The sequence below is a fragment of the Rissa tridactyla genome, chromosome 12 (genome assembly GCF_028500815.1).
Source record: "Rissa tridactyla isolate bRisTri1 chromosome 12, bRisTri1.patW.cur.20221130, whole genome shotgun sequence".
In the NCBI taxonomy this organism is placed as follows: domain Eukaryota; kingdom Metazoa; phylum Chordata; class Aves; order Charadriiformes; family Laridae; genus Rissa; species Rissa tridactyla.
In genome coordinates this window covers 5,088,395-5,109,660 of record NC_071477.1, presented here as the reverse complement: position 1 = coordinate 5,109,660, position 21,266 = coordinate 5,088,395, and the positions used below count along the sequence as shown (strand labels likewise).

At 66.5% G+C, this 21,266-nt stretch overlaps 2 protein-coding genes across 3 annotated transcripts; one reads left to right on the top strand and one right to left on the bottom strand.

Moving 5' to 3' along the window:
* Positions 1 to 1,707: 1,707 nt before the first annotated feature.
* FAM110A (family with sequence similarity 110 member A) lies at positions 1,708 to 6,163 on the top strand. 2 transcript variants are annotated; one of them, XM_054218833.1, is made up of 2 exons: positions 1,708 to 1,910; positions 4,327 to 6,163. In XM_054218833.1, exon 2 carries the CDS (start codon positions 4,396 to 4,398, stop codon positions 5,410 to 5,412), a length of 1,017 nt encoding a protein of 338 aa, XP_054074808.1. In that variant the 5' UTR covers positions 1,708 to 1,910; positions 4,327 to 4,395; the 3' UTR covers positions 5,413 to 6,163. The 2 variants fall into 2 exon arrangements, with proteins under 2 accessions (XP_054074808.1, XP_054074807.1); XM_054218832.1 differs by lacking the exon at positions 1,708 to 1,910 and adding an exon at positions 3,299 to 3,341.
* Positions 6,164 to 9,644: 3,481 nt separating this feature from the next.
* On the bottom strand, positions 9,645 to 19,459 carry ANGPT4 (angiopoietin 4). Its single transcript, XM_054218831.1, has 9 exons — positions 18,793 to 19,459; positions 14,059 to 14,214; positions 13,706 to 13,827; positions 13,139 to 13,371; positions 12,461 to 12,576; positions 11,861 to 11,962; positions 11,614 to 11,780; positions 10,568 to 10,698; positions 9,645 to 10,481 (listed from the first exon to the last, which is right to left on the bottom strand). Exons 1-9 carry the CDS (start codon positions 19,105 to 19,107, stop codon positions 10,321 to 10,323), a joined length of 1,503 nt encoding a protein of 500 aa, XP_054074806.1. The 5' UTR covers positions 19,108 to 19,459; the 3' UTR covers positions 9,645 to 10,320.
* Positions 19,460 to 21,266: the final 1,807 nt, after the last annotated feature.

Below are 21,266 nucleotides of genomic sequence, written 5' to 3'. Positions count from 1 at the left end.
CCCCACGCCGCCCCTTCACGCTCCTCACCCAAATCCGCCCGACATGTGCTGCCTGCGCGGTGTGAGATGGCTGTGCCTCCTCTGCCCCCTCCCCGTGCTGCAGCTGAGCCTCCGGCCCCCCTGGCCCCTCGGCCCTCCGCACCCCCGGCAGATGCGAGTGAAGGTCCCAGAGGCAGATGGCAACATTTGGTAGCTGAGCGGTCCCCGGCTGCGGGACTTCGCCAGGGTCCGGCGACCGGCCGCCTGGGAAGCCCTCTCCCCACCTGGCCAGGGCTGGGGACCTACCTCCAACCGCAGCCAGCACAGGGCAGGGGGGGCAGCGGGGGTCCCTGGGGTGGGTGCGCTGCCTGTGCTGTGGGGATGGCCAGGTGGTGGAAGGGCATAGGGGGGGATCAGCATCCCAGGAGAGCAGGGGTCCATTCTCCAGCTCAGCCCCGGCAAGAGCCATCCCCTAATATCTGCTTTCAGCTGAGAGCAGTGGGGACGGTCTTCTTGGTCTGCTGCTCCATTGCTGGGGGACAAGGGGGACCCCTCACCCCAGGGACCACTGTCTGCCCCACGTCAGTGGTTATGATCCCCCAGATTTCAGTGGGGGGACCTGCTGGCAGGTTGCAGCCGATGGCCCCTGGCAGCCCCCCCGGCTCCATTTGCATCCCATTTCCATGTGAAAGGAGCAGGTCAAGTTGAAAGTTGAAAGGCTGGTGGGGGGCGGCCGGGGAAGGGGCCGCTGCCGGAGGTGAGACCCCGACAAAAGGGCCGGATCCCCAGGGCCCGGTGCTTGCCTGGCCACGGGCTGTGGCCCTGGCCCTGCTGGCAGCCGCCATCTGCGGGTCCGTCCGCCACCATGCAGACAAAGGCCTCGCACTCGGCATGTCCCCATCTGTCACCTCCCCGGCTCCTGGCCCCGAGCTGCCGCCTGCGGAGACTTGCGGGGAGAGCCGGGTGTGGGCAGCATCCTTCCCTCTGCCCACGGGCAGCGGGGAGCAAGGTGATGCCTGGCCCAGCAAGAGCTTCCCCATCAAGTCCCCGAGCCCCCAGGTCCCTTGGAAAGGTGTCCCCACCCAGCAGAGCTGGTCTGCAGAGCCCACAGCTGGGGAAACTGAGGCAGGAGCAGGCGGTGACTGCAGGGTAGCGCAGGGTCAGTGCTGGGTCAATTCCCCCGTTGCAAAGCTGGGCACAGCCTTGGCATGGCAAGGGGCTGTAATTAAATGCCAGGAATTAGCACCTACCAAGATGAGGGTGTTGGGGGGGGCTCTGCCTGGGGCTGCCTGAGCCGTGCCGAGCCCCAGCCCCACTGCTCCTCGGGCGCTGCAGGGCACCTGCAACCGCCTCCACCCAGCTCTTCCAGGGAGGATTTAGCCTCTGAGCTTGTTTTTCGCTCATTGACGGCTGCATTTACCTCCTGGGGGGTCCTTGAAGCAGCGCAAGGGGGGGCCCAGCCCTGAGCTTCTGTGGGAGGTGGGAGCGGAGCCAGTGCCAGCACCCCACTGTCCCTCTGTTCCCAAATCCCATTCCTCCGTCCTGTCCCCGTGTCTGCGGGGCAGTGGCAGAAGTTCTGATCCGGGTGCTGGGGGAGTGCTCCCGTGGCGGATTGCCCTCCTGAAACCTGTCCTGGGATGCTCCCAGGGAGGGCGAGGCTCCGGGGCGCTGCCTGGCTCCAACGCCCCGCTCCAAAAACACCCGGCTGCCCAGACGTGCCCGGGCAGCTGCTTGCAGCCGGCTGCCTGCACCCCACGCGGGCTAGGTGGCCACGGGGCACGCAGCCCACCCCGCCAGCCATCGTTCCGCGAGGAGCAGGGGAGGACGTGGCTGGGCAGGAGGAGGCGTGGGGACACCGGGACACCCCTGGCAGAAGCAGCGTGGCGGCTGAGCCGTGCCGAGGAGGCTCCCACGTCGCTGGGCCGATCCAGGTGAGTGGCAGAGGTGGTGCCGGTCCTGTGCCGGTCCTGTGCCGGCAGCGTGGGGCTGGGTCAGCTGGGGAGGGGGTGCCTCCAGGCAGGAGGTGATCCAGGGTGCCAAGCGAGCCTGGCTGGGCTACCCACACCAGGAGGGAGAGGAGCCATGAGCACGGTCAGCCGTTGCCCACCATGAGTGGGGATGTCAGCCCTGGCACTCGGATCCCCATGCTCCGGCCAGGCTTTGGGCATGGGATAATATCGCTGTGTTTTTGGGGCTGTTCGGAGGGTGGCTCAGCTCGGCTCGGTGTAGCCCAGCTCAGCGAAGCCATGCCAGGGCAGACGGCTCAGCACCGCAGGAATGTGGAGCAGCAGGTTGTGCCCGGCTGGGCTGTCCTTGCCAGGGAGCCCACACTGGCCACAGGTGGCCATGCTGGGGGGCCATGTGTTCCCCTCCCTGCACCCCAACAGCCATCCCCTCCATGGCTTGGCTCCGGGGCTGAGCCTCTGTTACTGTGCTGAGCTCCAGAGCCCGATGCTGCGATGTGTCCCCACTTCTCCTTGCCCAGGGCTGGGGGGGCATGTTTGCACCCCTGTGACGAGCTGCGGAGCCCCCCCTGAGCCTGGCACAGGGTACCAGGGCAGTGGGGCCAGCCATCGGCAGGGTGGTGCTGGGGGGCACCCGGCTAGCAGCCTGTGCTCCCCACCACCCCAGGTCTCTGCTGATCCGCTGGGCTGTGGGACCCAGCTCTGTCTGTGCATCTGTACAGCACTGAGCACATCCCGACCCTGCGTCCCGTGGGGGCGGTAAGCAGGGCTCTGGTGGGGGGGCCCTGCCTGCCCTGCCTGTCCCTGTCCTTGCCCAGCAAGGACATTGGTGCCCTGCACTGCTGGCTCTGTCCCTAGGTCGCCCCTGCGCTGGGCTCCCCGTGGGGGGGTGCAGAAAGCTGCCCCCGGGGAGGAGGCAGGAAGGTCTGTGTTGGCACTGGGACCCTCCCCAGCTGTCCCCACGCTTGGCTGGCCCCCTGCAGACACTTTCCAGGTCAGAAGGCAGCGTATCCCCCCGGGGCAGGGGACAAGGACAGCCAGCCTCCCCCAGGCCACTTGCCCGTCACAGCGCATCAGACAGACGCACCGTGTGCTGTGGGGCGGCTGCTGCATGGGGACCGCGTTGGGGTGCAGACCCTGGGGGGGCCGGGGTGGACACGCTGGCACATGTGGGCTTGCAGGGGGTGCAGCCGTGGCTCGACGTGGCCATGGCGTGGTGCTGTGGGTGCCGGGGCTGGCTCCTGCTGCCGGCGGCTGACGCTGGGATGGGCCCTGGGTTGCACCCAGGAAGTTGCCCGCAGGTGAGTGGCTGACGGAACCGGCAGCCAGCTCCGGGCCACCGCAGGAGGGAGCAGGGCCATGGCACGCTGTCCCCCGCCGTGCCCACTGCCGCACCTGGTGAGTGCTGGGGTTTGCTATTACCCCTTCTTTGCCCCCAAATTGGGACCCCCGGGGGGGTTTTCAGAGCGGCTCGGGAAGGGCGGTGGGGCGGAAGGAATAGGCAGGTCCCACCCTGCGTGTCCCCCCCTGTGCCCCGCCACTGCCTGAGCCCCTCTGTGTGTTAGGGTCCCTCTGACTGTGCCCACCCCCCGGCAGGGGGCTGCAGAAGGGTGCAGGGCTGGTTTGCCCCCCCGCCTTCTCCTCGCCGTGGGCGGGCCGGTGCCTCTGCGCGACCGTTGGGGCGGGTGGCGGTGCTTGTTGGGGTTGGCGGGGGCCCAAGGACACGGGGTGCGCGGGGCCCCAGCGTGGCTCCCGGCACACCTCGGATGGGGAAGCACGGGTGGAAACCCCCGCTGGCGCTTTCCAAGGGGCTCAAAGGTGGGAGTGGGGAGCCCGGGAGCAACCCCAGAACCTGAGAGGGTGCGGAGAGCCAAGGGAACGGACCCCCGAATCCCCCAGCCTGTGGGGTGGTGGGTGAGTGGGGTGGGTGATGCAGGGGATGCACAGGGGATGCACCCCCTGGTATGGGCAACGCAGTCCTGGATGGGGACAACGCTCCCCTGGGAGCAGGTGATGCACCCCTGGGTGCAGGGGATGCACCCCGGGGCACGGGCAATGTGGGCAGAGCATCGGTGAGGGGCTGTCAGACCCCCGCCGCCCCTCTCCTTCCCGGCCTCGCTCCCCGGGGTGCCCCTCGCCAGGGCCGGGGCGCCCTCCCCGCTGGTCCCATTGGCCCGGGAGCGGTTTGAAGCAGGCTTGCTCCACGGATTGGCCGGGGAAGAGTTCGGGGAGGCCTCGGCGGCAGGCGGAGGCGTGGTGTTTGCCTTCAAATAAGGAGCCCGGCTCAGGCGGTGCAGACAGTGCGGCACCGCACAGCTCCTGCGCAGCCTTTGTCTGCCTGCCAGCCCCCGCCACCACCCCTCACTCCGGCCCCTCTTTGCAGCCGACAGCCTGTGAGCCCCTCGCTGCCCGTGGCCGTCGCCCACCCCGCGCCCCGCTGCTGGCGCGGAGGATGCCCGTCGAGGCTCTGCAAGCTGGCGACGCCATGAAGGGGGTGACAGTGACGGCACCCTTCACCTCGGCCATGCCCATCCGCATCCTCCGCAAGGGTCCCGCGTATTTCCGCCAGCACGCCGAGCCGGGCGCTGGGAAGCCCAGCGCTGTGGAAAGGTTGGAGGCTGACAAGGCCAAGTACGTGAAGAGCCAGCAGGTTGCCAGCACCAGGCAGGAGCCGGTGAAGCCGCCGCTACTCAAGCAGCCCCTCTTCACCCCAGGGGTGCGCCGGGCTGCGCTCACCCCCAGCCGCAGGGCACCCCCGGGGCCACGACGCACCGAGGCTGGTGGCCCAAAGACCTCCCTCGACCTGGAGATCCTCAACAACCTCATCAACCTCTGCGACAGCCCGTTCCCCAAGGCGGAGAGCCCGCTGGGCCGGGAGTGCAAGTGGAGGGTGGAGACGCCCGTGGCACTGGGCGGTGGGACGGAGGGTGCCAGCAAGCCACCGGAGAGCCCCGCTGCCACCAAGCTCCCCGGCAGCATGGCCGTGCGGAGGGTGGATGTCCATCCCTGCGGGGCTCCGCAGGGCCAGGTGACACCAGTGCCTGCGTCCCCCATCCCAGGAGGGCTGCCCGCGACCCCGGCGCGGATCTCTCCCTCCCGCCCCGACAGCGCCCGCCGGCAGCCCCTGCTGCACCGCTCCAAGTCGGACCTGAGCGACCGGCTCTCGCGGGCCACCGCTGACCTGGAACGCTTCTTCAACTACTGCGGCCTCGACCCCGAGGAGGTGCAGGACATGGGCGCCGAGCGCTTTGCCCGCGCCAGCTCCGACATCGTGTCCCTCAAGTTTCACAGCGTGAGCACGGCCAGCTCGGAGGGCGGCCGCTCGCCGCCCAGCGTCGCCACGCCAGAGGGGCGGCCGGCCGAGCGCGTCCCCTATGGCATCTCCGTCATCGAGCGCAACGCCCGCGTCATCAAGTGGCTGTACGGGCTGCGCCAGGCCAGGGAGCCCCAGCAGGTGTCCGACGTGTAGCAGCGGTGGTGGTGGGCGCCAGGGACGTGTTGCTCATGAGCGGGTGATGCCAGATGGGGAGGGACCGCTGGCTGTGCCCTGGGAGGCGTGGGGACCTCTCGGCGGTGACAGAACCCTTGAACTGAGCCCCCCCAGCCCTTGCTTCCTTGCCCCCTGTGCCACAGCGGCACTGGCGGAGCCCAGTGCAGCGGCTGGGCATCCTTCCCACTGGCTCCATCAGCACTGGAGAGCCAGGTCACCGTGAGCTTGCAGGAGGGCAGAGGACACTTGTGTCTCCGGGCGTGTGACTGGTCCCCAACACCCTCCCCTTACCTGCTCCTGCAGGACCCTGTGTGTAATCAGCCTGCCTGCCCTGCTCCTCGCCAGCACCCATGGGTGGGGGGGGAAGGGGCTGGTTCCCCCCTGCAGGGAGCAGGGACACAGCCCCAGGGAAAGAGACAGCTGTCCCCCTGCAGCCGCCACCGAGGGGGCCACGCTGCCCAGGGCGGGGGCGTATCCTGGTGTCCCCTGTCTTAATGCTGACGGTCTGGGAGATGCTGGCTAGTTTGTGGCAAGGGGGGGTGAACCCGACCCCCTGCTTTGAGCAGCCCAGGGCTGCGTGTGTGTGCGAGTGTCTGCGAGCGCTTGTGTCCCCTCCTGGGTGCCAGTAGGCGCAAAGCCCCGGGCACGCTGGGCCCTGGTATTTATGAAGACAACAGTTGTTGGTCTTTTCCTCATTTTTACTGTTTTTCCTGATGTTGGATCTGTAAATAATAACAGTAACGCAGCCAGTTTTATTAAATCTCTGTGCTTTGGAGGCTGTGTGGGTTGCTGTCTCTCGAGGCGGTGGAGGTCGGGATGGGGCAGGGACCCTTGGGTGCCGGCAGCTCAGCAGGCGCTGGTGGTGCCAAGCGACTGGGTGCCAGTGGGAGCCATGGGTGCCGTGCCGCGGCGTGTCAGCGCGGGGCCCGGCGGGCACAGCGGGGGCGGCGCTCGGGTCCGGCAGGTCCCGGCAGAGCCCCAGCCGGCGGGATTCCCCTCTGTGCCGCAGCCAGCACCGTGCCAGCCATGCAGCCCTCCCTTCCCTCCTCGCCCAGCTCCGGCAACGCGCCACTGAGCTTGGCCGAGTCCCGGCTCCTCCGGGGCTGTGAGATGGGGCGGTGATAGCAGAGACCTCCCAGGCGGGCTGGGGAGGCGCAAGGATGAAAGTTAGGGCGAGGAGCGCTTTGAAGATGAAAAACGCCTGTATGTTATCCGCAGGCAGCCTTGCACACCACCATGGCCCCCGGCACCGTGGGCGCTGCCTGCGCCAGTGAGGTCCCCCTGCTCCTTGCGATGCTGGTGTGTCCCACACAGGCAGGTGGCTGCTGGGCATGGTGGAACCAAGGCCACCAGCACCTGGAGCCGGGGAACCCTACCTGGACACCAGCCCCGTCGCTGCCTCCCGCTGGCTCCAGCCATGGTGGTGAAGCCGTGGCTGCAAATGGCTCCACACGTGCAGGGAGCCATCCTGCCTGGCACAAGCCCTGGTCTGCAAACGCCATGTGCGTGGCGGTGGTGACAGGGCAGGGGACAAGGTCCGGCCACACACCCCAGGGCTGCAGGTTTCATTTTTGAAGGGCCCAGAGCAGCTGCCGCCCCATCCCGCGCCAGCCAGCGCTTCCCCCTGGCTCAGCCCCTGTTCAACATCCACCACCTTGACCAGGGCTTCCATCCAGCAGTTGGGGTCCCCAAAAAAGCCCTTGGGGATGATATATTTCCCACCCCAGCCTGGCTCTTGCACTGTGTGTGTCCGCCCAGAGCCACTGCCCAGGGTGCAGGATCCGTCCAGCTCCTGCTGGGGTACAGGCAGGTCCGGCTGTCTGGGTTGCGGCAGGCAGGACGTGGTGGGCAGGACACAGGGATGGCATCTGGCCCATGAGTCAGGCTGACAAAGAGGGCTGGGGAGGAAGCACACACCCAAGGGATCTGTAATGACAGCACGTGGGGTGCTGGGTGACTCCCGGAGGAGCCGGAAACCCTGGAGTGATGGGGACCCCGAGGGGGGACAGGCTTCGCCCTCGGGGAAAGCTCTGCGGGAACAGGATCCCTGCCTGTGGCTGGGACCGGCTGTGCCGCCAGATTCCTCAGCCTGGCGTGTCCAAGGCTTGTTCTAAATTTGCTGCTATTGCCAAGGAGAGAGGGGGCCCCACCTTCCCCCCCCGCCAGGCATGGGGCCGAGCAGCGGCGTGCCCCTCCAGGCGCTGCTGGCCCTCGGCTTGAGCCTGGCATCCCGCGGCCTGCGTGGCTGACACCTGCCAGGGCTGCGCAGCCATCCAAACCCCTGCGTGATCATGTGCATGCGTGTCCATGTGTGCATGCGTGCCCATGTGCACGCGTGTCCATGTGCGCGCGTGTGTGTGTGTCCATCCGTGTGCACGCGTGTCACAGGAGCAGCCGTGTTCCCGAGGCAGGAGTCTTCATCCGACCCTGCACCCGTGGGACCGCCTGCATGAAACCCTCGTAGAGCCGCGGCGAGGCGATGCGTGTCCCCCCCGGAAATGCCCCCCCTTTGCATGTCCCTGCTGGGGACAGCAGGACGGCCCCAGCGCTCCCTATCATTTTCCCTGGCAGCTGCCTCTTGGTGGCTCCGGTTTCGGCGGGGAGCCGCAGCTGAGCCCGTCTGTTATTCCTAGGGAGGAGGGACAGCCGGGGAGGGCGTCCATTGCCCTCGCAACCCCCCATCATGCCGGGCCTCCCATGGGTGCCCCATGCGCAGCCAGGAGCTGCAGACAGGCAGCCGGCAGAGAAAGAAAACCAGCAGCACCCCAGTCTGGGGAGCCAGGCCCAGCACGCCGGGGTGGGGGCCACCCCCCCGGCTTGGCACACAGCCCCCGGCCCAGGTGCAGCTGTGCTGTGCCAGCCGCCGGCAGGACGCGGGCGGCTGGGGGGGGACCAGGGGGGCCCGTGGCCCGCGGCCGCGCTGGGACGGTTGCTGCCTGGAGTGCCGCTCGCTGGGAGCGGGGTGAGGCTCCCGGGCGGCCCCCACACCCTGTATTTTCCATTTTCTTAATTATTCCGCGCAGCCCCACTAATGAGCATCTTCTGGAAGTGCCAACTACGTCACGTGCTTTAATCACTGTTAATTAGCGAATGCCTCAGGACAGCGTTGAGGGCAGGGTGCTGGGAGCCCCCTCGCTGCCGCGTGCGCAGTCGGTGCCGGAGCCAGCATCCTGCCAGCGGGTACCACTGTCCCTCTGTCCCTCGCCCCGCTCTGGGGTACTGTGTCTGTCCCCCAGGAGCTGCAGCGGGGGCTGGGGTTGGGTGGCAGCAGAGGGTCCCCCAGCGCCTCTGCTCTGCAGGGTCTCTGCTGTCACCCACCCCGTGAACAACTGCTTGGGGTGAGGGACGTATTTTGGGGAGGGAGGCATGGGGGTGCTTGGGTGTCATGGAGGCAGTGGGTCCCTGGCAGCTGCCACCGCTGTCACCGGTCCCCAGGGCTTGGGTATGAGTGGGACAGGTGACCTGGGGACCCAGTGGGACACCCCTGTCCCCCAGGGGTGAGGGTGCTGCGTGGGGCTGCCAGGCTGCAGAGGACCACACGTGGCAGTGGGACTGAGGGGGACAGGGACAGAGACTAGAGGGGGACAGGGACACCTGCAGAAGGGTGACAGGGACAGGCAGTGAGTCCCTGCGAGTCCTGCGAGCTCACCCGTGCACTGAGCTGCCCGGGGCTCAGGGTCCCCTGGGAATGCCTGGTGTCCTTCTGTCCTGCCCTGTCCTGCCCTTCCTTTTGTCCCAGTTGCTGAAGCGGGGGGACGGGTGCCTGCCCCGGAGTGGTGGAGTGCAGGGACCCCCACACCCGCTCCCGCCCCATCGATGCTTGGAAAATAAATACCTCTTAATACAAAAATAAAAGCGCCTCCGGCCCAAACTGTGGCATCTCCAGGGGGGGTGGCCACAGAGCCCAGTGCTGCCGGCTGGGGACCCAGCTGCTCCGTGCCCTGCTCTTCCCAGGCTGCTCCCAACAGTGCCCTCAGTGTGGGTTTGCTGTCTCAATGCAACCGTGGGTGAGGGGTCTCAGCCCTGTGCCCCACTCCCCCCTCCTGCACCCCCATCTCCTCCCTCCACAGCCCCAGCTCAGACACCCCCTGAACCACACACACACACCCCCCCCCCGCCGCAGGACCCTTCCCACCACCTCCCACCTCCCAGCCCCATCTCAAACCACAGCCCCCTCCCCACCCGCAACCCCTCAGCCCCATCCAGCCCGTCCTGGGGCTCTGACAGCCCCCTCCCAGCACTGTCCCCCCGGCATGGGGCCGCTGGCCATCCCAGCCTGGGGACGGCCCCCCAAAGTCCCCAAAGACTCCCCTCGGGCTCCTCCCACCTGCCTCCCCCCGCCAGGGGCTGGAAATGCCCAGCCTGGTCCTGCAAGGAGCAGTGCCTCTGCTGCCATGCATGGGGATGGTGGCCTGGTCCCTGCACGTGGGAGGGGACAGCCCTTGTCCCCCTGCATGGCCGTGCCCAGGCAGGATGGGATGGAAGGATGGCACCGGCCCCTCGCACTCACAGGGACCCCCGTCCCCGCCAGCTCCCCTAATCCTGCGGGGAAAGCAGGATGGTGGGGGATTTGCAATGCCCTAAAACACACAGAAAAGGCAAAGCCCCCACTCGGAGCCAGGCTGGGCATGCAGGTGGTCCTGGGGGGGTCTTGGACCTCTGGGTGAAGAAGGTGACATGAGGAGTTGGAGGCGCAGCCCTTCTCTGCAGGATCTTGGAGGGTGGGATAAAAAGTAGTAAAAAAAATAGTAACCGGGGGAAAAACTTCCCTGCAGCAGCCGGGAGGGCTCAGTCTCCCCCAGCCATCCCTTCTCCGAGCCCGCTCCTGCCCCCCTCCCTCCATGCCAGGCTGGCACCGGTTGTGGTGCCGCGCTGGCCGCCGGCGTGCTAGAAGCTGGCAGGTCGTATCAGCATGCGGGTGCCCTTCAGGGAGTAGCTGGGCCCCTGGAAGTGGTGCCAGCGGATGCCGTTGAGCTTGCGGATGTTGTGCCGGGCCGGGTAGTAGATGCCGTTCAGGTTGGAGAGGCCGCAGGCGTCGAACCACCAACCTGCGAGGAGGGAGCAGGGCGGGAGGGTGGCATCCTGGGTGGGCACCCATGGGTGCTGCGCGGGTGTCCCGCCCCGGCTCGCTCACCTCCCGACAGCATCTGGGCGCACTTGCAGAGGCAGTTGTCATTGTCGGCGTCGCGGGTGCTGAAGCGGGTGCCCTGCAGCGCCATGCCGCTCTGCTGCCCGGCCGTGCCGCTGTAGTCCTGCAGCGAGAGCCTGCCGCCCGGCCCAGCACGGCACGGCCACCGCCACCATCAGTGCTGGCTGGCTGCTGCCGGGCGGGAGGGGGGGTCGCAAAGTCCCGCAGCCCTACTCGGGGGTGTCAAACATGGGATGCCCATGAGCTGAGCAAGGGCTGGCACGGAGGGATGCAGGTAGAGATACTGCAGCGCCAGCTTGACTTGGGTCTGCCAGCTTGGAGCACCTGTCCTGGGGGTCCCCAAAGGTGGAGGTTGATCCCCCCCAAGGTTCCTCTGGTCCTCTTTGCCAGGGACTGGCTCTCTGCAGGCACGGGATGTATGGTGCAGGTGATCTCCAGGGTCTGGTCCCATCTCCAGCCCAGCACCAAGGCACCCCACTGCCCACCACTCCTCCTGCCTACAACCAGGCTGAGCTTCCTGGGAGCATGTGCCATCCCCATAAGTCCGGTGGCAGGAGACCAGCATCCCTGCCCGGACATGAGTGTAGCAGCCTGGGGATGCCTGGTACCCCCCGGAATGCCCGCTGGCTGTGGCTGTGTCACCCCCATTTGCCTGGGCGTCAAGCTGCGGCGCGAGTGCCCCAGCTGCCTGCTGGCACCGTGCCCGGCTGCCGGCTGGGGTGGGAAATCCCACTGTCTTGATGCAACTTCATGCATTAAAATCTGCTTTGGGTTCTCAGGAACCCGCGGAGAGAGGAAGGAGTGGGTAGCACAGCAATGTCCCCCGGCACCTGGGGAGGAGCTCTGCCGAGATGTAATCCCGCTGGGAAATCCCAGCAAAGCCCAGGGTGATCCTGCACCCCCCTGGGGCCATGTGCCTCCTCGGGGCACCGCAGCCAGCCCTTGCCCGTGGCCACCGCTGCCAGCGGGGCTCAGGGACAGCTAGAGATGGGGAGGGCTGGGTTGCCACCCCTGCGGTGCCTCTTTCCTACCTGTAAAGCTGCCGCTCGCTCCCCAGTTGGAATTTCCCATAGTGGGCATAGACCTGGCTGCCCTCCCAGTCCCGCAGCTCGATGCGCAGGGCGTAGGGTGCCTGGCTCGTCAGGAGGTGCACGGCCTCGTTACCCAGCCAGTACTCGCCCGCCGCGTCCCCGAAGCCCTGGGGAAGCAGTGGGGTGGGTTAGCATGGGGTGCCCTGGGTGCCCCCAGGGTCCCCCCGCTCCCCAGGTGGGTGCAGACCTGCTTGTACTCCCTCCAGTTCCTCTGGAAGCTGAGGCTGCCGTTGGTGCGGAGCTGGATGATGGTCCAGCCCCCTCGGTCCGTCTCCATGTCGCAGTACGCCTGCAGCAGGGAGAGCCGGGACGAGCTGCAGAGCGGGGTGACGAGGGCTGGCTCGGGGTGGGCAGCCGGGTGCGTCCCCCCCATGGCTGGGCAGCTCTGCATGGGTGCTAGAGCTTGCCAGGGGGCTGGCGAGCATCTGCCATTCCCAGTGCCTGGCTAGGGGGTCTCTCCTCCCTCCGTGGCCATGGGCAGGGGCTGGGGCATGTTCTCATGGGTGAGCTTGTGGGGGTGCCTTTAAAATCAATTTTATCGCCCCATCTGCAAGGCTGTGCAAGCCCCTTCACCCGCCAACTGCTGCCTTTGCCCCCTCTGCACCCCAAGGCGCCTCAGCCCCCACAGCCACATGGGGTGGGGGGCACTGCCCCAGCAAGAGGGGTTGGGATGTGCCCGTCCCACGGGGATGCCCACTGTGGGATGGGTCTGGTGTGCACTGGGTGGCACTGGGGTGGGCAGCACCCCAGGGTGCTGCGGTGGGAGCCCTCTCGGGGTCCTGCTCACCTTTTTGGGCTCGCTGAGGTTGGCGATGTGGAGGGTGTAGACCCCGCTGGCGTGGATGCCCGCCCGGCGCACCTCGGCGCAGTCCTGGAAGAGCTGCTCCTGCCCGGGCAGCGGGGCTGTGGCAGAGGGGACGGTGAGACGGCAGAAACCCTGCCGGTCCCGCAGCCCTGCCTGGTTTTGTTGCTCTTCCCCTCTCATTTGGATGCTCGTGTGCCCATGGATTATTTTTCTTTCTTCTAAAGCGCGTCCCTGGGTCTGGGTGAGGCGGTTGCGATGCACCAGAGCTGCCGCCAGCCTAAGCCTGGGGATTTGCTGTGGCTGGGGATGGGGTCACAGACCCTCCCCTGGGGACTCGGAGCCACTCCTCGGATGCAATGCAGGGCTCATTTTTGGGGTGAAGTCACCCATGCCTGAGCTGAGCACAGGGGCTGGCGCAGCGCCCTGGCACCCTCTCGGCGGGGCTCGGAGCAATCCTGCTGCCTGCACCCTGCCTGCTCGGGGGCCTTGGAGTGATCCCGTTGCCTGCACCCTGCCTGCACGGGGTCCCGGAGAGATCCCGCTGCCTGCACCCTTCCTGTGCAGGGGCCCCGGCGCGATCCCGCTACCTGCACTGTGCCTGCACAGGGTCCCGGAGTGATCCCGCTGCCTGCACCCTGCCTGCGCGGGGTCCTGGCTCACCTCTGCCCTGCGAGACGAGGCGCACCAGGCTCTGCACCGACTCCAGGAGCTGGAGCTGCTGACGCTGGAGCAGGCTGGTGTTGGCGCTGGCGGCCAGCAGTGACTTCTCCAGCTCCTCGATGGTGCCGCTCTGCCGGCTCACCAGGCGCTGCAGCTTCTCCTTCTCCGAGCGGGCCCCCGCCAGCTCCGCCTGGTGCTTCGTCTCCATCTCCAGCACCCGCACCTCCAGGATGCTGAAAGGGGGAGGCGGTGGTGATGGGGGGGGCTGTACCTTTGCCGAGCAGCCGGGCAGGCCCTGGCTGCAGTGTCCCGGAACATCCAGAGAGACCCAGAGCTGTCTCCATCCCCTGCTGTACCCACCGAATCGCACCCTGGGACGTGCTTAGCCAGGGGCAATCAAGGCCCAACGGGCTGTACTGGGGCTGTGCGATCCCCCAGGGACCCCAGCCAGCCCCTGGAGGGGTTCAAGCCCCCTCAAAGTGCATCCGCACTCCTGGGGTGGGAGACACCAGCCTCCCCCCAGCATCTGGGGGGTTGTGGGGGTCCCCAGGTCACCCCAGGTCCTACTTGTTCCTGTTCTGCAGCTTGTGGATCTCGTTCGTCTGCAGCAGCAGCTGCTTCTCCAGCTTGGTGGTGGACAGGGAGTTCTCCTGCAGCTGCATCTCGATGCGCGACGTCTGGTTCAGCACCTGCCTCGGGAGCGGAGGGGAGCGTTGGCGTGAGCAGCCGGGGCTACACCGTGTCTTTGGTGTCACCAGGCTCGTGGCTGCCCGGGGCACAACCCTGGTGCCCCTGCCCACCAGCGCATTAAACCATGCATCACCGCAGGGAATCACCTCACTTCTAGCAACAGAGAAGCTATGTCACCTGTCACAGTCCTGGGGGTGGTGGGGACGTGGGGACACATGTGGGGACACTACCTGGGCCTCCACGTCGGTGAGCTTGCGGCTCTGCTCAGCGCTCTGGTTGAGGAGGGTGCTGCCGATCTCCAGCATGGTGGCTGTCTGGTTCTGCACCGTGGTCTGCCGCAGCTGCGCCATCTCCGGCTTCACGCTGGTCTGGATGTAGCTCTCCAGCTGCGGAGGGGAGCAGGTATGTGGTGGGTCATTCGGGGAGCTCGCTGCATCCTCCCTCAGCACCCCAGCCGATCCTGGCACTGCTCGGCACAGTCCCCAGGCGCATCCCTGGGAGCATTTCAGCATGGCACGACCCATCTCAGGGCCCTTTGAAGCTTATCGGGAGGACAGAGCGAGCTGCCCGCGGGCTGCGCTGCAGCAGGGGAGCCCCCGCCTTGGGCAGCGGTGGCCAAGATTCTTGGGCTGTGATGCCAGCTGGGACCTGGCACGGGCTTGTGTGTGCCCAGGTCTGCTGGCAAACTGGGGCTGCTGCCCATCCGGGGTGGTCTGTGCCGACCAGCCGGGCAGGGAGCATCCGGCATCGGCATCAGCCGCCAGCCTCCAGCCATCGGTTTCCCATGGTTGGGGACATGGAGGGTGGGGGGCCACCATCGGCTGGGGATGGTGGGTGTCCGGCGCCTGGTGCTGCCCCACCACAGGGAAGTGCTTGGGGCTGGGAAGAAGCCGGCTGCGGACACCGCCGAGCTGTCGCTTCCGCTTTCCCAGCCCGCGGGGGAGTCGCCTTTCCCAAAGGCTTTTCTATTTCTGGCGGCCTCGCCATGAGGTTCCCATTCGGCCCCTCCCCGGGGCGACGGCCTCGTCGGGGGCACGTTCCCTCAGCAGGGGCCGCGGGGAGCGGAAGGGGCCGTGCTGCCGCCCACGCTGGGAAGCGAGAGGGGACGGGGGCTGCCCAGCTCCTTCCACCCCACAGATCCCACTGTCCCCACAGCACCCGGATGGCAGGATGGCCTCCCAGATGGTGCAGGGAGAGCCCCACATCCTCGGGCATCTCGTGGGGTTGTGGACCCGGCCGGACTGGCAGGGGCTGAGTGGTGCTCTCCGGGCGGCATTGTGGGCAGGCAGCGGTGCCAGGGTGCTTGGCACCGTGGTGGGCAGGCATCGGTACCAGGATGCTCAGCACTGTGATGGGCAGGCAGTGGTGCTGGGATGCTCAGCACCGTGGTGGTGAGGCAGTGGCATCGGGATGCTTGGTACCAAGGTGGGCAGGCAGTGGTACCAGGATGCTCAGCGCCGTGATGGGCAGGTGGTGGTCCCAAGGTGCTCAGCCCCATGGCGGGCAGGCAGCAGTACAGGCATGCTCAGCACGGGAGTGGGGCCGGCAGCAGGCCAGGGCGCAGGGCTCTGCACTTGTTTGCGCATGATGAAATCTCGCTGGCAGCGGCGGGTCCCTGTTCCCTCCTCCCCAGAACCAGGCAGCGGTGAAACCATCACCCCACCATATGGTGCACCCATGGAGGGCAGGAGGGTCCCAGGGCTGGGCACCCCGGTTGCCTGCAGCCCGCTTCCCCAGGGATTTTCCCTCGCAGGAACGTGCTCACGGGGAGGAAGCGGGGAAAGGTCGGAGAGCGGCGTCTGGAAAACATTTCCCTGAGCTGAGTGATTGCTGGAGAGTTTCCCTTTAACCACGTCGTTAATCTTGTTGCTTCACAGGGCTCGGGGAGGCCTTTTCTCCCTCTCAATCTTGCTTCTTTTTTTTTTTTTTTTTTTTTTTTTTTTTTTTTAAATAAACACATCTCCGAGCCCGAGGGCAGTACATACCCGTGGAAAAGGTCAGGCTGGCACGGGGAGGGCTGAGCACAGCCGGAGATGGAGCCCCAGCTCCCGGCCCCAGCAGCGCCCTGGGAGCAGCTGGGGCTGGAGAGGGGCACAGTGTCCCCAGCCTTGGGTGGCAGAGGGGACCCAAGTGGGACAGGGAAACTGGAGTCACCGTCCCTTCGCCCCACGAGTGCTGAGGTGAGCCGGGCGTTCCTGTTCTCGGAGGGGTCCCACAAACCTTGTTGCTCCCCGAGACAAGGCAGGGGACCATGGTGCTGCAGGTCGCCCCAAAATGCTGCCCTGGAGCAGGAGAAACCCTGGCCACCCTGCTGTCCCAGTGCTGGGGACCCGTTGCCCATGGCTGGATGATCCTGTGCTGCCTCCTTGCAGCCGCACCCCTCCCCTGTCCCTGTCCCTGTCCCTATCCTGCCCTGGCATTTCTAAGCATCCTGCAAGCACTGGCTGGGGGGGGTTTATGGGCCAAAGGTGGGGGGAAGCCACCCACCCCCTGCCTGCACCCCTGCCAGGATGAGCAGCACCAGCCCCTGTGCCATGCGAGCCCCAGAGCTGCCAACCTGCCACTGCCAAGCTGGGTACCCCATCCCGCCCTGAGACCCCCCTCCAACCATCAAATGTCTGTGTTTGAACTAAAATTAATTCCTCCTGAGACAGGAACAGCCAACAGGATGGTGAGCAGAATCCATCTGTCCCCATGCGCCAGGTCCTTGCCATGTCCCCGTCCCTCCTGGACATGGGGTCTGCACATGGGGGCAACCCAGAGCTCCAGATTGGGTCCCTGGGGGAAGGTGGGTGCTGGGGGCACCCCAGGGGGCACAGCAAGCCCTGCTGGGTGCTGAGGAACCTGCCAGCAGGGCCCCTACCCCCTGGCACCCGGCCGGGCTCCCCAGGCCAGGGCAGAGCAGACGGGGATGTGATGTTGTTTACAATCCGTCCCTGAACCCGATGCCTCCTTCGAGCCCCGGTTTGTTTGTTCAGGCCTGGAGTCCGACCAAAACAAGCCTCCCTGGGCAGCTCTGGTTAAATTAGGAAAGGCAAGGAACAACAGGGAAAAAAAAAAGAAAGAAAAAAAAAAAAAAAGAAAAGCTAAAAGCTGCCTTCACCAGAGGGGCCGTGCTGCAGGATGGGATGGGGTACCAGATGCCCAGTGCCCCACCGCCTCGTGCTCCTTGGGGCTGCGGTGTGGGGCATTGCTGCCCACAGCTGCCCAGATGTGCAGCCACAGTTTGCCCACGGCTGCCTGTTCCGGGACAGAGCCGTGTGCACCTGCGGTGGGACCCCCGGCCCCCCGCCTTGCTCGGCCATGCCCAAAGGCTGCCCTCAACCCCGAGAGCAGCTTAGAGCTGGCCTGGGCACCCAGGGCACAGGGACCTCAGGGCACAGGGACCCCAGGACAGGGACCCCAGGGTGCAGGAATGTCAAGGCAGGGACCCCAGAGCACAGGGACTCCAAGGGCACAGGGATACGAGGGTGCGGAGACCCCCGGATGCAGGGACTCCAAGGCAGGGACCCCAGGGCACAGGGACCCCAGGATGCAGGGACCCCAAGGCAGACAACTCAGGGCGTGGGGACCTCAGGGCACAGGGACCCCAGGATGCAGGGACCCCAGGGCTGTGCATGCACAGCAGATGCAGCAGGTCACCCAGTGATGGAGATTCTCTGCCACCAGCCAGGTGGTGGCTGGCTCTGCCGGTCCCTCTGCACCACACCAGGCTGGCTTTCAGCGGAGCCACGGCTCAGCATTTTCCCAGCTTTTGAGGAATTTGTCATCTAGGATGGCTGAGGGGACAGGGGACAGCCCTGCACATCCCTGCTGCCCGCCCTGTCCCCCACGGCCAGGAGAGGCTCCCTGAGCAGCGTGGCTGGCACAGGTCACCCCTGGGACCCCCACTCGGAGCATTTGGCCCCAGCTCCAGCCCCAAGCGCTGTTGGGGCTCGGCACGTACCATCTCGCAGCGCTGCTGTCCCTGCTCGGCTGGGGGCATCATGCGGGAAATCAGGGTGCAGAGGGACGCAGATCCCATTGGACCCCAGTGGGGACACCACCAGGACCTGGATGCTGTCGTGGCGATGCCGCGCAGCTGGAGGGCCAGTGATGGCCGGGGACAAGCCGGTCACCCTCTTATCAGCAAAGGCACCCGGGGTTTATGGCCCCCTAGGGAGGTATCCCCCGGGACGAGCCGGCCAGGAGCTATTCCTGGGTCTGACGCAGGCGGCTGCGCTGGACCACAGATGGGGGCTCCATCTTTGTGAGCCCTTGGGAAGGAAATGCTGCTTCCTGCCGTGGGCGGCGGGAATGGGGTGAGCCAGGGTGGGGGGCACCCCCATGGGCACGCAGCCCTCCTGGTGCAGCACCCCACTGCCCCCTGCCCTGCACCCCCCCACTCGCCTTTGTGCCGTGGGACTGCCTGGGAGCTGTGGGTCCCACTCAAAACCTCACCAAGCGCCAGAAGCTTTTGCAAGTCCCATAAGCAGCAAAACGGTGGAGCTGGAGAGGTTTTGGTGGCCTCACTCCGCCGCCTACCAAAACCATTCCCAAGAGCTTTCCAGCAGGGCTGCATCCTGACCCGGAATGGGGAGCGCGGAGCCCCGAGAGATGCCTGGCACAGCCAGCCCAGCTGGGACCACGAGGAGTTGCGGCAAGGATGCCAGGGGGATGCAGCCGCAGCGGCAAGCACCGGTGACCTGTGGCACCCACGAGCTGCAGCACCCGCAGCACCCATCTCCTCTGAGGAGGCAGTGCCAGGATCCATCCCAGGTTGCAAACCCGCAGGGGAGATGCTGACCTGGCCGCAGCGCTGCTGCTTGGCGGGGCATGAACCCCCCCCTGCACCCAGCTCTGTGGGGGGCCAGCAGGGAGCTGGAGCGGGCAGCCGGTACGGGGATGCTGCACGTTTGGGTGCTGGAGGCAGACCCCTGCCCGCAACACCCCGCTGCCCACCACCCCGCTGCCCCGCACCCTACCTTCAGCAGCCACTGGGTGCTGTTCTCCAGGATCCTCTCGAGGTGCCGCAGGCGCTGGGTGGCCCCGTGGCCGGCGTGCGCGGTGCCGGCCGGCGAGTCCCGCTGCAGCAGCGCGTTGGCAGGGACAGCAGGGGCAAGCGGGCACGGCGGCGGGTCGGCCTCGGGCAGCACGAAGGTGTAGCTGCAGTGGCCGTGCTGCACCCGGTGGTAACGCCGGCGGCCACCCCCCTCCAGCGCCCGGGGCTGGGCTCCGGCCACGCACAACGCCGTCGTGGCGCAGGTCAGGGCCACGAGGCCAAGGCTGAGCACCCGCATGGCACGGGGGTCCCCACGGTGCCGGGGAGACAGTGAGAGCGGGGTGCCGTGGCCAGGGATGCGCCGGCACTTCCCGAGTGGATGCGACGCCGCTCTTTGCCGGGATGGGTCAGTGGGCGCTCGCCGCTGAGGCGAAACGCTGTGATTTCGGCATTTCCTCCCTCTGAGCCGGCTCTGGCCGCCCCGGCCTTTTATCGCCAGGCGGCCGCAGCCCTCGCAGGGGGAGAGGGAAAAAAAAAAAAAAGAAAAAAAAGAAAAAAAAGAAAAAGAAAAACAAAGGAAAAAATCTGTTTAAAAACAATACTTCTATCTTTTTTCTCTCCTTCTAGCCCACTGTGGGGAGATCAAGTTTCACACGTGATCTATAAATGTCTCGCGCGCGCACACACACACACACACACGCACACACTCGTACAAGCATCCCCCGTCCCTCCCCCGGTTACACGCACCCGCCAGCCCCCCCCCGGCTGGTCTCTGCGCAGCTCATTGCACCTCCCAGGGCAGGCAGCGCCGCGGCAGCACTGCCAGCACCGTGCCAGCACCCAGCCCTCCCACCCTCCAACCCCAGCACCCAGCAAGTCCCCCCCCAGACAGCACCCGCTGCGACCCACCGCCCCCAGGACACCCCCATCCCGGGGAGCAGAACTCCCTCCCCACGTCTCGGCTATTTATAACGCTGGAGGGAGCCAGGCCTGGATTTGGCTGCTCCGGCCATGGGACGAGCCTGTGGGGACCAGGACGAGGGCTGTGTCCCAGGCGGAGCTTGGCAGGACCCAGCTGGACCCTGCACAGGGCTCGGGGTGCCCAGTTCCTGGGCTGGGGGTCTGCTGGGGGCTTGGAACAGCGTGCCAGCAGCTGGGGGTCACGGCGGCTGCCAGCCAACGTGCTGGGCTGGATCTAGGCTGGGTCCCCCAGGAGGGGACAATCACAGCGGTGGGGACAGGATGGCATGGGACAGCGGGCTTCCCTGGGCATGGGAATGCCCACGCGTCTCAGGGGAGGGTGATTTTATCCCAGCACAGGGGGCACACGGGTGTCCCCACATGCCGGGCTGCTCTCACACAGCCGTGGGGCTGGGGAAGGGACCCTGCTGCTGTCCCGGTCGCCCTGGGATGGCTGGGGATGCTGGAGCAGCTGGCGGGATCACCGTCTGCAGCACGGAGCTGTGCTGCCTGCTGAGCGGGGCGCTCCCGGCCCCCCGAGAAAAAAGCCAGAGCCGCCATGGGGACGGCATGCTGCGGTTGTGCCTTCACAGTAACCGGATTATGCGGCCGGGCTGGGATTACGCTGTGAGTGGGGCCCCCTGGGTGCTCCCACTCAATCAGCAACTGGCCGGACGAGCCCCTCGGTGCTTCCCAAGGGGCTGAGCTGAGCCTGAGATACCCGCAGGGCAGCAGTCCCGGTGATGCTGCTTGCTGCTGGCCTGGGCATTGGGTGATGCCGGTGATGCTATAAATGAAAATTTTAAAATAAAATCTTGCCCCAGATCCCTCTGGTGCCTGGGGGCCAGGGCAGGGTGCCACGCTGGGGACACAGCCTGCAGGACCGAGGTGTCTGATGCCGGTGGCTGCATTTCCCGCGGCGGGGCTGGGCGATGCAGGGGTAATGCCACGGCCATCATCCCTGTCCCTCCCCGGCAGCGCCTCGTGGAAATGAGGAAAACAAGGAGGCGAGAGAGATGCCGGAGGTTTAATACGTTTATTTGACATTAAGCAAACGGAGGAGCTGCTGCGGCAGCTTCGTGCCAGCTCCTGGGGCCGGCTCGATGCTGACACCCAGCGCTCTCGCCCTGAAGGGTCTGTGTAGCCCCCGCAGCCCTGACACCCCGCTGGCAGACCTGGCCTCCCCCTGCCCGTGCTTGGAGCAGGGACGGGGGGCTCTGACCCTAGGAAACCCCCAAATACAGAGACGCCTGTGGCTGGGGCAGCAATTTTGAGCAAAACACGCGTAAAATATGCTGATACAGCCCTCTCTGCCTCCTGGACGTTCACCATTTATTTCTGCAGGCAGCCAGCTCGGCAGGATAGACTGGCACGGCCGGGCTCAGCGCCCCCAGGTCATACCCCAGGTGACATTTGGGAGGGGGCTGCGGTGGCGGCTCCCAGCACATCCCAGCTGAGGGATGCAGGACGCAGCAGCATCCCCTGCCTGGACTCGCT

What these genes read in the sequence shown, in the direction of transcription:
- FAM110A (XM_054218832.1), top strand. Translation starts at nt 3,303, where the DNA reads ATGGCACGCTGTCCCCCGCCGTGCCCACTGCCGCACCTG. An exon ending in CGTGCCCACTGCCGCACCTG is followed by an intron (nt 3,342 to 4,326) that starts GTGAGTGCTGGG and finishes CCCTCTTTGCAG; the next exon opens with CCGACAGCCTGTGAGCCCCT.
- ANGPT4 (XM_054218831.1), bottom strand. Translation starts at nt 19,107, where the DNA reads ATGCGGGTGCTCAGCCTTGGCCTCGTGGCCCTGACCTGCGCCACGACG. An exon ending in ACCTCAGCGAGCCCAAAAAG is followed by an intron (nt 11,963 to 12,460) that starts GTGAGCAGGACC and finishes TCCCTGCTGCAG; the next exon opens with GCGTACTGCGACATGGAGAC. An exon ending in AGCGAGCGGCAGCTTTACAG is followed by an intron (nt 10,699 to 11,613) that starts GTAGGAAAGAGG and finishes GCCGGGCGGCAG; the next exon opens with GCTCTCGCTGCAGGACTACA.